Source organism: Ochotona princeps, chromosome 16, assembly GCF_030435755.1.
Source record: "Ochotona princeps isolate mOchPri1 chromosome 16, mOchPri1.hap1, whole genome shotgun sequence".
Lineage (NCBI taxonomy): Eukaryota > Metazoa > Chordata > Mammalia > Lagomorpha > Ochotonidae > Ochotona > Ochotona princeps.
In genome coordinates, this window is record NC_080847.1 from 29,263,635 (window position 1) to 29,276,349 (window position 12,715).

General features: G+C 46.3%; 1 protein-coding gene across 1 annotated transcript; it reads right to left on the reverse strand.

Moving 5' to 3' along the window:
• Window positions 1-2,045: 2,045 nt before the first annotated feature.
• On the reverse strand, window positions 2,046-8,490 carry LOC131482277 (transforming growth factor beta-1 proprotein-like). Its single transcript, XM_058675013.1, has 5 exons — window positions 8,087-8,490; window positions 6,953-7,113; window positions 4,144-4,261; window positions 2,303-2,380; window positions 2,046-2,170 (listed from the first exon to the last, which is right to left on the reverse strand). Exons 1-5 carry the CDS (start codon window positions 8,331-8,333, stop codon window positions 2,049-2,051), a joined length of 726 nt encoding a protein of 241 aa, XP_058530996.1. The 5' UTR covers window positions 8,334-8,490; the 3' UTR covers window positions 2,046-2,048.
• Window positions 8,491-12,715: the final 4,225 nt, after the last annotated feature.

Here is a 12,715-nt window from a genome sequence, read left to right on the forward strand (position 1 = left end):
TGGGGGAAATTTGTCGAGGAGTAGGAGTTTGGAGGGGAATGCAAGTCTATACAAAATTATACCATAAAATTCAAAAATTCAAAATAAAAATTAAAAGAAGCAGAATATCCGCTTATATATAATAGCTTGTGCACAATGTCCCTTTTTAATACCTTATATATATTTATTAAGGTAATACATGTATTAATAGCTTATTATATTCCTGTATTATGTGTATCCTAATATCAATTTATAGTATGTAAATGTTACATACTCAACAGGTACTCTAATAATATTTTCATATCCACCTAAATATGTGCTTTATGTATTTATATCATGTATAATTAGATGCAAGTATAACTATTCTAAAATATACAGTATATATGTTTATTTTATGTAAATATGATAAATATTCTTATATGTTTTACATACATTTCTTTATGTATGTAGTTATAGCTATCACATATATATAACAGAGAATATTATTTTGCTGACTTACACATTTATTTGCAATAAAGGTTTATTTTGTTTTATGAAAATCACAGTTACAGGGAGAGACAGAGACAAAAAGCTTCCATCTGTTGGTTAATTCCACAAATGGAGACCAAGGCCGGAGCTGAACCAGCCCTGAGCCAGGAGTTCATGCTGCTCTCCCACGTGGGTGCTCGGCACAAGCAACTGGACCATCTTCTGCTGCGCTCCAACCTGGTGGCAGGGAGAGGGATCAGAAATGGAACAGCCAGGACACAAATGGTAACTAGGTGGGCTACTGGTGCTGCAGGAGGGAAGGCTTTACCTGTGATGTCACAAAGCTGGCCCCTAGAGTATTTACTGATAGATGATTATTCAGGACAAAATAATTTTTTATGCAAACTTGTTTTCAAAATACACAGAAAATTCTTATGATAAAGAAATATGCTTAGAATCTGGGAATTTGGGAATCATTTTGGATTTTAATTGCAGTTAACTGTTAATTTTCTTAATCCCTACTTCCTGTGTGCAGGATTCCCTGGATTACGTCACACAGGGTCTGGAATAGGCAGGCTGTATCCTTGTGGCATTGTCGCATAATTTGCAAAACAGAAAGGTACATGCACCACTCCGTTGTGATTCAAGACTGACTTTCCGATTCGGTCTCCCCACTGAGTTCAGGGACTGCCTCACTGAGGGGTGGACCCTCAGCACCTCGCTCCCTCAGGGTGCAGGCACATGGAGTAAGATCTGGTGGGAGAAGATTCATGGGGAAGGGACCAAATTCATTCAGGCAACACCCTGAAAGAAAGGCCAGGACAGCACTCCAGGATTCTCAGCAGGCAAGGGGTGGGGTCCCAGGACCCTGCTCAGTCATGGACATTCTCACTAAATTCTGGTACTCAGGACACCAGCTGACTTTCAGCTCTCTGAACCCACAGTGTTCCAGTATCCCAGGACACTGCCATGCTTCTCACTTGCCAGGACTCCAGGCACCTGGCTGTCCTGAGCTCCAATGACCCAACCCTCCATTCCAGCCCTGGCCACTGGCAGCATCCTGGAGCTAACAAGATGTCCACATTCCAGAACCAAGCACCTCATCTCAGGGTTAGCATTCTTGCTTTCTCTGACCCCAGGATGAGTGTATGTGAGAGCCACACGTGCTACCATATCAACCAAGGGTCCCACCATTCACAGCCTCACGTCCAGGAGGCTAGGGGACTGTCCCTGGAGTCTGTGACTGCCAGTGGCATAGGAACACGAAATGCACCATCTTCCATTTCTTGAATCCCCACACTGCAGCTTCTTCCTCCCCAAATGGCCTTGTTGCCACAAACAGAAACTGACTTCAGTAATCTGGAATCCCAAAATGCAGAACCCCGCCCCAACCGACAAGGCCAGCCTGTCACATGGAGTTCCAACTCCTGCACACCACATTCTGATGCTGCCCAACTCCCACTCTGTACCAGGCAAGCCCCCTGAGACCCATCGCGCTAGCCTCCCGGGTTCCACACCCAGCATCCTGAAGAGAGGCTGAGCAGAGGGCAGCCCAAGGCCCGCCCCTGTGTTTACCTGACGCAGCAGCCGGTGTCCAGGTCTCAGGGGTGCTGGGAGCTGTCATCATGCTTCGTCTTCTCTGGCGGGAAGGTCAGGAGGATCAAGAAGGGCCGGCTCAGGCTGTCAGCTTCAGAAATGTCACCATCGCTGCTGGGTGTGATCCCTGTGTGGGGTTGGGACTGTCACATCAATGCAGCAGTGGCAGGTGCACACCCATGCATATGTGCACACATGCACAGGGCTGCTCACACTCAGATCACTGAGGCCACGGGCTGGGCCACGGCTGTGTACTCACCAATGATGTCCATTTGGAGGACACTATCCTTGTAATTAGCAAACCCCTGTGATCTTAGGCGGAAGACCTCAATATCATCTGTGGGATTGAGGAAAACATGTCAGAGTATGTGTGAGGCTCAGCAGGCCCCTGGAAGAAGACGAAGGAGAAGGAAGGAGAAAACTCCAGGAGCCTCGAATTCTGTTTTATTTAAATGCCATAGCTTCCTGGTGCTGGTTTACTCCCCAGATGGCCTCAATGAACTCAGGACTGAGTCCAGTTGAAGCCAGCAGCATCAATGGGATTTCTCAAATGGATGCAGTCCTGTTGCTTCTCCAGACATGTCAGAAGGGACCTGGGTCAGAAGTGGGGCAGCTGTTATTGAACAGCAGCCCGTGCAAGAATCAGATATCGCAGGATGCAGCCTAAACCACTATATGTTAGTGCCTGGCCACAGGCTGCTCCACTTCCAATCCTCTTCCTGCTAAGGGGCCTGGAAAAGTAGCAGAAATGTGTCACATGCTCAGGTGCTGATAGATTGCGAGGGTCTAGGATTCAGCCTGACCCAGCCCCAGCCACAACAAGTCTGGGGAGTGAACAAGCAAATGGAGGCTTGTATAAGGATTTTGTCATTTGTAGAAGGACAGCAAACATAGGATGACAATTGATATGTTATCAATTGTATGAGAACAACTGATTGGATATCATTTGAATGAGAACCTCTGATGGGATATACAAAACAAAATGATTCAAACAAGGGTGTGGAAACAATTGATGGGGTCTGTAGAAAGGTTTATGGGAACTACATAAGCTCTTCCTCCATACCTCTTCCCTTTTCTTATGTGAGCCTCAGTCTATAAAAGCCTGATGCCACTAATACACTTCGGTTATCTCACCGACACAGTAGTCCATGCAAGTTATTACCAGCTTTGTGCACCAAGTCCCTTGCTGCAGGACAGCAAACAGAAGATCTTTGTCTATTTCCCATCAAAGTTTCTGTAACTATGACTTTCAAATACACAGTCACAGAAAGAAAGACGGGGAGATAGATCTTTCCTCTACTGATTCACCCTACAATGGGCACAGTGGTTGGCAACTGTGTAACTCCTGGGCCAGTCCGATGCTGGAGGGAAAAGTTTCTTGTGAGACTCCAAGGTGGATGCATGGGTCCAAGGACTTGGGCCTTCTTTCTGTGCTTTCTTCCCAGCAGATTAGCCAGGAGCTGGATTAGAAAAGCAGCAGCAAGGGCTTGATCTGGCACCCATATGGATTGCCTATACCACAGGCAGCAGTTTTAGTCTATAGTACAATGGTGCTGATCCCAACAAATAAATCTTTAGACAAAAAGAAATAACCATCTTTGGAAGCATTAGGGGAGAGACCCAGTGGGTGGAACATCTCCCCATCCCACCCCTGTCTATGAACAACAGAATCCACAGTACTGGTTGCTCTGTCCTGGACCTTCATGTGTGCTGTCAACACCTTTAACACTCAGCCACTCTGACCATCCAACAGAGCTAGTCACTAACACACATGGAAAGGAAGTGACCTGCCCTTGGTTTGATAGTGGTCAAGGGTAGACAAAGCTACACCCAGGATATTCCATGCTATGCTATGGGAAAAAAAAAAAACAAGGACTGTTCTGTGTGAGTCACATTGTGGCTGCTCCTCATCCTCATCCTCACCCCAGGGCAGAGTACAGCAGGTGTTCCAGGATGTAGTCATTCTTACAAACCCATTATTATTACCCAGCCCTGAGAATCTGAATCAGCATGCTGGGGGTTGGATGGGTGTAAGACAAGGGTGCTAGGCAGGGGCTCCCAGGAGAAGCAAGAGGGGTGCGGGGGGCAGATGATCTTCACCTTCTTGGTTCAGCCACCGCCGCACAACTTCAGTGACATCAAAATACAGCTTATCTAATTTGTTGCTGGGAGCCATGGGTCGATAGCTCAGGTAGTGCCAGGTATTGTTTTTGCATTTCTGGGGGACAAAAACAGGAATCTGGGTTGGCAAAGGCTTTCCAATACACTGCACATTTCACTGACACTCTACCTGCCCATCCAGCCCCTGCCCCCCCAGCCAAATATGCTTTAGTGTACAGCCTCACCCTCCTACAGTACTGGCAGAAAGGAGAGACCTAGACTCCTTGATCCTTTTTCACCTGTCCCCATTTGCTGAAGGGTTTGGGATGTTCGAATCCCCTAAGGCCACAGTCACCACAGCTAGGCTAGGCCACTCCTACCTACACAATGCCCTAACCCATGTGTCTGAGGCAAGAATTTTGTGTCCACAGGGGACACAGCTAGCAGATCAACAACATGTTTGTTGCTTCCAAGGCATTTAGAAAACCGTTTGTCTGAAAGTCACCATGGGCTTTTACGGAGTTGTGACACGGATGAGGGCTGGAGGGAGGATTTGGAGATGAGCTGAAGAAAGGCTGTGCTTTAGGGGCAGTATGTGTGTACAGATGGGAAACTGCTTTGGATATTGTGCACATGAGTTTTAAGACAGGTGACACTTCATGGAGGGTCATTTTTTACTCCTTTTTTTACTCCTGGTTTGCGCCTGGCCCCACCCTGTCTATTGCAGGCATTTGGGGTGTGAACCAGCATATGCACACTCTCCATCTACAACTTGCTTTCTCTCAAAGAAATAATGAGAAAAGAAAACTCAGGGCCTGGAGTTGTACAGGGTGTTGAGCTGTGGCCTGTGACTCAGGCATCCCTCTGGACAAAGGTTGAAGACCCAGCTACTTACCTGTGGTCCAACCACCCGACAATTCTCCTGGAAATCATTAATGGATGGCCCCCTGTACCAGGGCTCTTGGCGGCCAGGTGGGAAATGCAAATGGATTTCCAGCTTTGTAGCTATGACCCAACCCAATTCTATTCATTGTGGACATTTGAAAAGAGAACAAATAGGTGGAAGATACCTTTATACTATTACTCCATCTCTGTCCCTACCTCTCTTTCTCACTGTCCCTTTCTGCAACTCAGGCTACAAAATAAGAGCCATTATCTCTATGACTTGGGAGCCCTGAAAATATTTCCTGCTCATAGCTTAAGGGTTTTTTACTATATTTTTTATTTTGAATTTTGAATTGTGTGGTACAATTTGTGTAGGCTGGGATTTCCACCCCCCAAACTCCCACCGCCTGTCAGATTTTCCCCACTTTGTTACAATAGTGTAGTCATTCATAAGGATCATAGTTCTATCAGTCTCTTATTAAAGTGTACCCCGACATTGTTGGTACAATGTCAGACAGCACAGCATCACATTGTCTACACATGTCCAAAAGTTTCATTGGGAATCCATATTCTGTATGAAAGCAGGGATATATGATCCATTATTCCCCCACATTTGCATATGATAGACCCCAGTACGCCATCACTACACATCTCCATAATTGAAAAGCCATGGAACAAGGTCAATAACTGGTATGAGTTAGAACAGTCACAACAATAACAACAACATCAACAAATCATAAGTACAGTTCCCTTTAAAATAGAGGAGAGGAAACTTAAATACCTAGGAATTAAGCTAACTAAAAATGTGGAAGATCTCTATGATGAAAACTACAAATCACTTAAAAAGGAAATTGGAGAAGACCTTGAAAAATGGAGAACCTTACCATGTTCCTGGATTGACAGAATCAGCATCAATCAAAATGACCTTGTTATGCAAAGTAAAAAACAGATTCAACGCAATCCCAATCAAATTCCCAACAACATACTTCTCAGAAATAGAAAAGATGATACAAAAGTTCATCTGTAATCACAAGAAACCAAAAATGGCTAAAGTTATCCTGGAGAATAAAAACCAAGTGGGAGGAATCACAATTCCAGACTTCAAGACATACTACAGAGCAGTGGTTATCAAAACAGTCTGGTACTGGTACAGAAACACAGAAGAAAATCAGTGGAACAGAATAGAAACACCAGAAGGGAACCCACACATTTACAGTCAACTAATCTTTGACAAGAAAATTGAAAACAATCCAGGCAAAAATCCGGGTCTCTTCGACAAAGGCTGTTGGGACAACTGGATAGCAGCATGCAGAATTAAGAAGCAAGAACCACACCTGTCACAGTATACGAAACTTGGCTCTAAATGGATCAAGGACCTAAATCTACACCCAGAAGCCATCAAACTATTCAAGGAAAACATAGGAAGCACACTCCAAGATATAGGAACAGGGAAAGACTTCTTAGAAAAGACACCAAAAGCAAAGGCAATCAAAGCCAAAATGAACAAATGGGACTACATCAAACTAAAAAGCTTCTGTACAGCAAATGAAGCAATTAAGAAAGTGAAGAAGCAACCAACAGAATGGGAGAAAAATTTTTGCAAATTACACAAGTGACAAGGGCTAATATCCAGGATTTACACAGAGCTTCAGAAACCCAGGGAAAGTAAAAAAAAAAAAAAATAGCTTACGTTTTAAGGAAGTCTCGTGAAGCCAGTGATCCCATAGTGGGCAGACATGTTCTGGAGCCTCTAGCCTTCCCCAAAATTTCATGTTTCAGATACTTTTAAGGCTCTAGAGCACTAAAGCATCATGTAGACTATGAGAGTTCAGAAGTCCCCAGGAGTCTCTGGTCTGAGCTCCTTCAACCTCTGCAGGGTAGCACCTTCCTCCCCACCTGGCCTCAGCTCAGGCTCTCACCTCACCTCATACACCGCCACTAGCTGCTCCTTGAACTGCTTGCGTCTGTACAGGTGCAGCTCTGCCCAGTACAACAAAGATGGATTAGGCACAGCTTCCCGAAGCTCCGTTTTGTTGAAGACCATGTACACGCTGTGTGGGCTCTTCCTGAACTGTTTATAGATTGCTAGGATGAGAAAGGGAGAGACGTGTCAGGAGATTGGCAGGGGTAGAAGCAGAAGGGTGCTCCTGGCCAAGAATTGGCCCAGAGTGTTGGAGTTGGACTGTCAACTTAGCTGAGGGACTTTGGGGGCCATAATATCCCCTTTGTGGTGGCCTCTGTCCTGAAATGGGTCCTAACAGCGTGTCTGCCCAATAACCCCTCTTCCACTTGCCCAGGGAGGTGCTTTGTGACTCATACCTCCTGGCATGTCCAGACCTATTCCAACTCTTCTACCTTGGACTCATTCAGTACCAAGGGTTCCATGACCTCCCTCTGCACTCTCAAACTCCCCCTTTCCCGAGTTGGTTCCTATCCTGGAAGCCCTTTCCCGTCCCAGGATTCTCAGTTTCCTGGGATTCCCTACTCTATGCTTCCTGTCCTGGTGTGAAACACCATGACACTCAGCATGAATCCCCCACATCCCCACAGCTACGTGTCATGATCTTTCATTCATCACCACCCCTCTCCACAACTCTAGCTGGCCTGCTATTTCCTTATGCCCTGGATGCGGGGCCACTTTTCCTGACACTTTACTGGGGTCCCCCATCCAGCTCTGTTTCCTCAATCTTTCCATTTCATGAGCCTCCAACCTCTGGGTCTGTTCTCTCCACTGCCTCCCTTAACCAAAGCATTAGGGTTCTGGCTGTCTCCACAAAGCACCCCTCACTGCAACCCCCCAAAGTGATCCCACATTCAAATCCCCTAAAGGAGACAGTTATCTACCCCCAGGGTGTCTACTCTGGAACCGCCCTGCATGACAGTGTGGCTCCTGTCCACTTGGCTCACTGTCCACAGACAAAATTGCTAAGGGAAAGGAAGCTCAGAGAACCCATCTTTAGGATATCCATGCCCCATGTTCCTGTACCACAAGGGTGTCCCTTCATCCTGCCACTTTCCTCTGCCTTATGCTGCATCACCCCCACATCCTTCAACTTACGATTTTTGATCTCCACCATTTGCAAGTGGAAGACATTATAGTCATAGAGGTCATCGTCAGTCACTGTGTCTTCCTCAGTGATCTTCGTAGGCACTTCTTCATGGCTTCCATTACCCTGGATGGGCATGTCCTTATACACCATGACAACCGGGGGATCCTCTGAGCTTAGTGGCTTGGAGAGCCCCAATTTGGACGTCCACAGTAGAAGCCACAGCAGCGGCAGCATCTGCAGCCCAGTGCGCAGCATGGGGAGGCTGTGATGGAGAAGTCTCAATGACCCACGAGAAAACTGAGATGGAGACAGACGAGCTGTGGTACCAGCAAGTGGACGATCTCCAACAGGGGAGCTGGGTGTGTCTAAGACAGGTGAGGCAAAGCCTTCCTGGCAGACAGACTGGAGCAGGAACACTTACAGTGTAGGAGGAAGGTGGGCTGGTGTCCCCAAGCCTGTCTCCTCTCTGGCCAGATCAGTGAGACTCCCAGGTGCAGTAGAAAGTTTCAGAACTTTTGAGCTTTTATGCCATACATTTGGCCCGGCTCCAACTCCTCCTCCTGCTCTTCCCCACAGTGAAAAATGTTACTCATTTCACACTCTGGCCTCAGGCAGTTGTTTGGTGGTTCCTTTCTCTGCTCTGGCCCTGCCCTGGCTGAGTGTGACTCTCAGCCAGCAGTTCCCCAGAGGGACATTCCAGTTCCTGCCCCTAGGCACCCACTGCTGCATCCTATATCAGATCCCAGTTGCAACCCCAGCTGCTCTGCTCTCCTCATCCAGCTTCCTGCTAATTTCACTGAAAAGATTAGTGCCTCCATCATTTCCTGTCACTCATACAGAGACCAGGATATGTGTTGGTGTGCCTCCCTTCAACCTGGCTGGAACCAGCTACAGCTTCCTTTAGGGAGTGAACAAGTGGATGGAATATCTCTCTCTCTTTATCTTCCCCCATCCCCGTATTTCTGTCTCCTTTACTCTGCATTTATACATAAATAAATGAACCTTATTTCATAAAGCACAGATTCTTGGGAATTCCTCTTTCAGGAGGTAGAGCCTGGTCCCTCCTAACCTTGAGTCTGGGTGGTCTGGCTTCTCACACACAGAACAGAGATAGAGTGTGACTTCCTAGGCTGGGTTAGAGAGGGCACTGAGGTCCCCTGCCAGCTCTCTCTCTCACACAGGTTGCAGGGGAGGAATGCAGAGAGAGAAGCAACCACCAGAGACACACATACAGGGAAGGGATGAGTCTGTGGCCAACCACCAGCACAGGGTGAGTAGCCCATGGAGGGGGCAGGTCTCCTATTGCTAATCTGGTCTGCATGGGCCTGCAGCCTAGACTGACACCTGACTGCTTATTCAGGAGACACCCTGGGCCATAGCCATTCATCTAGGCTGTGATCATGTCCCTGACTTATAGGACACCTGTCAGTGAAAAATTTTGGTTGTTCCTTTGAAACATCAGACTAATCCTCCACCTGCTATAGCCAGTATCATATATGGGCACTACTTTGTGTCTCAGCTATTCCGCTTCAGATCTTTGAGTACCTAATGGCTCAAGTCCTTCGGCCACTGCACACAAGAGGGAGACCTGGAAGACGGCTCCAGTTCCCAGCTTCAGATCAGCTCAGTTCTGGCCTTTGCAAATATTTGGGCAGTGAGCCTACAGATTAAATTGCTTTCTCTTTGTTTCTCCTGTTCTCAATGAAAAATATGCCTTTCAAATAAAGATAAATAAATCTTTGAAAAAAAAAAAAACCCACAAAGGGCCCAGTGGCGTGGCCTAGCAGCTAACGTCCTCGCCTTCAATGCGCCAGGATCCCATATGGGTGCTGGTTCTAGTCCCGGCAGGTCCAGTTCCCATGCAGCTCCCTGCTTGTGGCCTGGGAAAACAGTCGAGGATGGCCCAATGCTTTGGGATCCTGCAACCCCGTGTGGGAGACCTGGAGGAGGTTCCTGGATCCTGGCTTTGGATCGGCACAACATCGGCCATTGCACTCACTTGGGGAGTGAATCATCGGACGGAAGATCTTCCTCTCTGTATATCTGACTTAGTAATAAAAATAAATGAATCTTTTTTTAAAAAGCACAAAAACACTGTTTATTTGGGTCAGTACAGTAATACACTTGCTTATGCCTGAAGTGTCAGCTTTTTATAGGGAACCCTCTTTGAGTCCTGATCCACCATTTCCAATCCAGCTCCCTGCTCAGAAAAGCACCTGAAGATGTTCCAGGGGCTTGGGCCTCTGCCCCCCATGAGGGAGGCCTGGATGAGGTTCCTTCCTCCTGGGTTCAGCCTGGCTCTACCCTGGTTCTTGTAGCCATTTAGGGATGGACCAGCACATGAGAGATCTCCTCTGCCTCTCCCTGTCTGCCTTTAACACTGCTCTACCTGTTATTACACTGCGTGGCTGGCTGCATCTCCTGTTTCACAGATGAAGAAATTGGGGTCGAGGCGGGGAAGACATTGTCCAAAGACCACATGGCCAGAGCCTTGAAAACATACAAGGCAGCCTCATGACCCATGAGAATCAGCACATCACCCAAAGTCCTGTCTTCAGCGTCTGTCTTTCTTTCTTTCTTTCTTTCTTTCTTTCTTTCTTTCTTTCTTTCTTTCTTTCTTTCTTTCTCTTTCTTTCTTTCTTTCTTTCTTTCTCTTTCTTTCTTTCTTTCTTTCTCTCTTTCTTTTTTTTTTCTTTCTTTCTTTCTTTCCTTCCTTCCTTCCTTCCTTTCTTCCGTTCTTTCTCTCTTTCTTTCTGTCTTTCCTTCTCTAAAGATTTATTCATTTTCACCTGAAAGGCTGATTTACCGAGAAGAACAGCATGATCTTGCATCCATTTTTTCACTGTGGAAATGGCCTAATGACCAAAGCTGAACCAATCCTAAGCAAGGAAACAAGTCCATTGGGAGCAGGATCCCAAGGACTTGGGCCATCCTCTGCTGCTTCCCTAAGCTAGGCGAAGCAGGAAGATGAATTAGAAATGGAGTAGCTGGGACATGACTGGAGTCATGTGGGGTGTTGGGCTCTTGCAGGAGAAGGATTAGCCTGTGGAGCCACCACACCTACTGTCAGCCTCCTTTCCCTGGATGCTACCATTCCCTCTTCTACCTCGGCTTTTTACTCCCAGTCTTGGACCATGACATGGATTCCACCTGCTGCTCCTAGGGCAGTTGTTCACTGTCACAAGGAAACATCCCAGTGTGCTCACCTTCAAATGGGGATCAAAACAGAGCAATTGAAAGGATGAAATTCTATGAAGGAACTGGTAACTCATAGACAACAGACTCGAATTAGCATTAGACAATAGCAAAACTACAAAACCATATGGGGGAATCAGGAGTAATCCTAACAACCTCTTAACATGAGGCCATACGCATAGAGCAGGGGGGGACCCCAGAGTGGAGCAGGCGGACAGGAGGAGGCTTTTATCCCAATCCTGAAGACTCCCATATCCTCACCAAGGAGCACTGAGGACTACATCCCTACTGCCAAGGAGACCACGGGGAAATGGAGTGCCTTCGGAGACCAAGAACTCTGAGGTCAACCACCCCCATTTGGATCTACCACATGGGATGGAAGAAGCCCAAATCCTGCCTTGCAGGTTCCAAGGTCAACGGAACAACAACCAGGATCCCTGAGCGGTCCACAGAAACAAAAGAACAGTAAACTTCCTTCGGGACTAGGGAGAGGAGCTTTCTCTGGTCCTTGCCTGCTTCCAACTTTGGGTCCCCACCCCCCTCTCGTAAGAACCATCAGGAGCGCTTCAGAAACCCCTCAAAACAAACAAACAAACAAAACTAGAATAGATAGACAGAGAACAACAAGGAAAGCTTAGAACCAGACAGGAAACGGTCAGCGGGGATGCACTTATACCTCACTGGGTGGGACACAAAGATTAGTTACTCCTAACTGGGGTGTTGAAGATTTCTCTGCACACCCCTCCTAAACATGCTCTCCTAAACTGTTGACATATATCCTGTTAGAATTATAGAGTTAGACCACCTGAAAAACAGCCAGGTTCAGTGAAATCATGCTTCAACGCTATAAACTGCTAAAGACTAAAATTAAAATAGGCATGAGACAGCTGAATAGCAATCTAAGACATTTTAAGGTGTATCAAATACGGTTGAATGTAAACCAAAATTGAAATGTCAATGAAGAAGTCACAGGTTGTGGTTGAGAACCTGCATTTTCCTAGTAACATATTGGTTAATCAATACCATGTCAATTAATGCCATAATGTTGTAAATGGTTGGAAATATTATGTTGGGACTTTTTATTGATTGGAATGATACTCTGCCGGCTCTACCTTCAGACCAGAGATGGTCTCACCAAGAAACCATTGAACTTACCAGGACAATAAGATGCTGGACTTTATGCTTGGTAAATACCTCCAATGAAAGAATGTCAACTGAATTTGAACTATGGAAATGCAACAAGGTGGAGCAATCCACCGTGGGGGGAGGGTTTGGGGAGGGGCGGGGGCAATCCCAGTGCATAAAAAAATGTATCACATAATGCAATGTAATTAGTTTTTAAAAAAATGAAATGCAATAAAAATATATGTTAAAAAAAAAAAAGAAATTCTATGAAGGAAGAATAGAAAACACATTCCACAGAGCCTGGGTCACTCAGTGAG

Bases quoted from the DNA above. Each gene is read 5' to 3' on its own strand.
- LOC131482277 (XM_058675013.1), bottom strand. From the start codon at position 8,333: ATGCTGCGCACTGGGCTGCAGATGCTGCCGCTGCTGTGGCTTCTACTG. The intron at 2,381-4,143 runs GTGAAGATCATC...TCAATCCCACAG, and splicing joins GCGGTGGCTGAACCAAGAAG to ATGATATTGAGGTCTTCCGC. The intron at 2,171-2,302 runs GTGAGTACACAG...AACCCCACACAG, and splicing joins CCTCCAAATGGACATCATTG to GGATCACACCCAGCAGCGAT.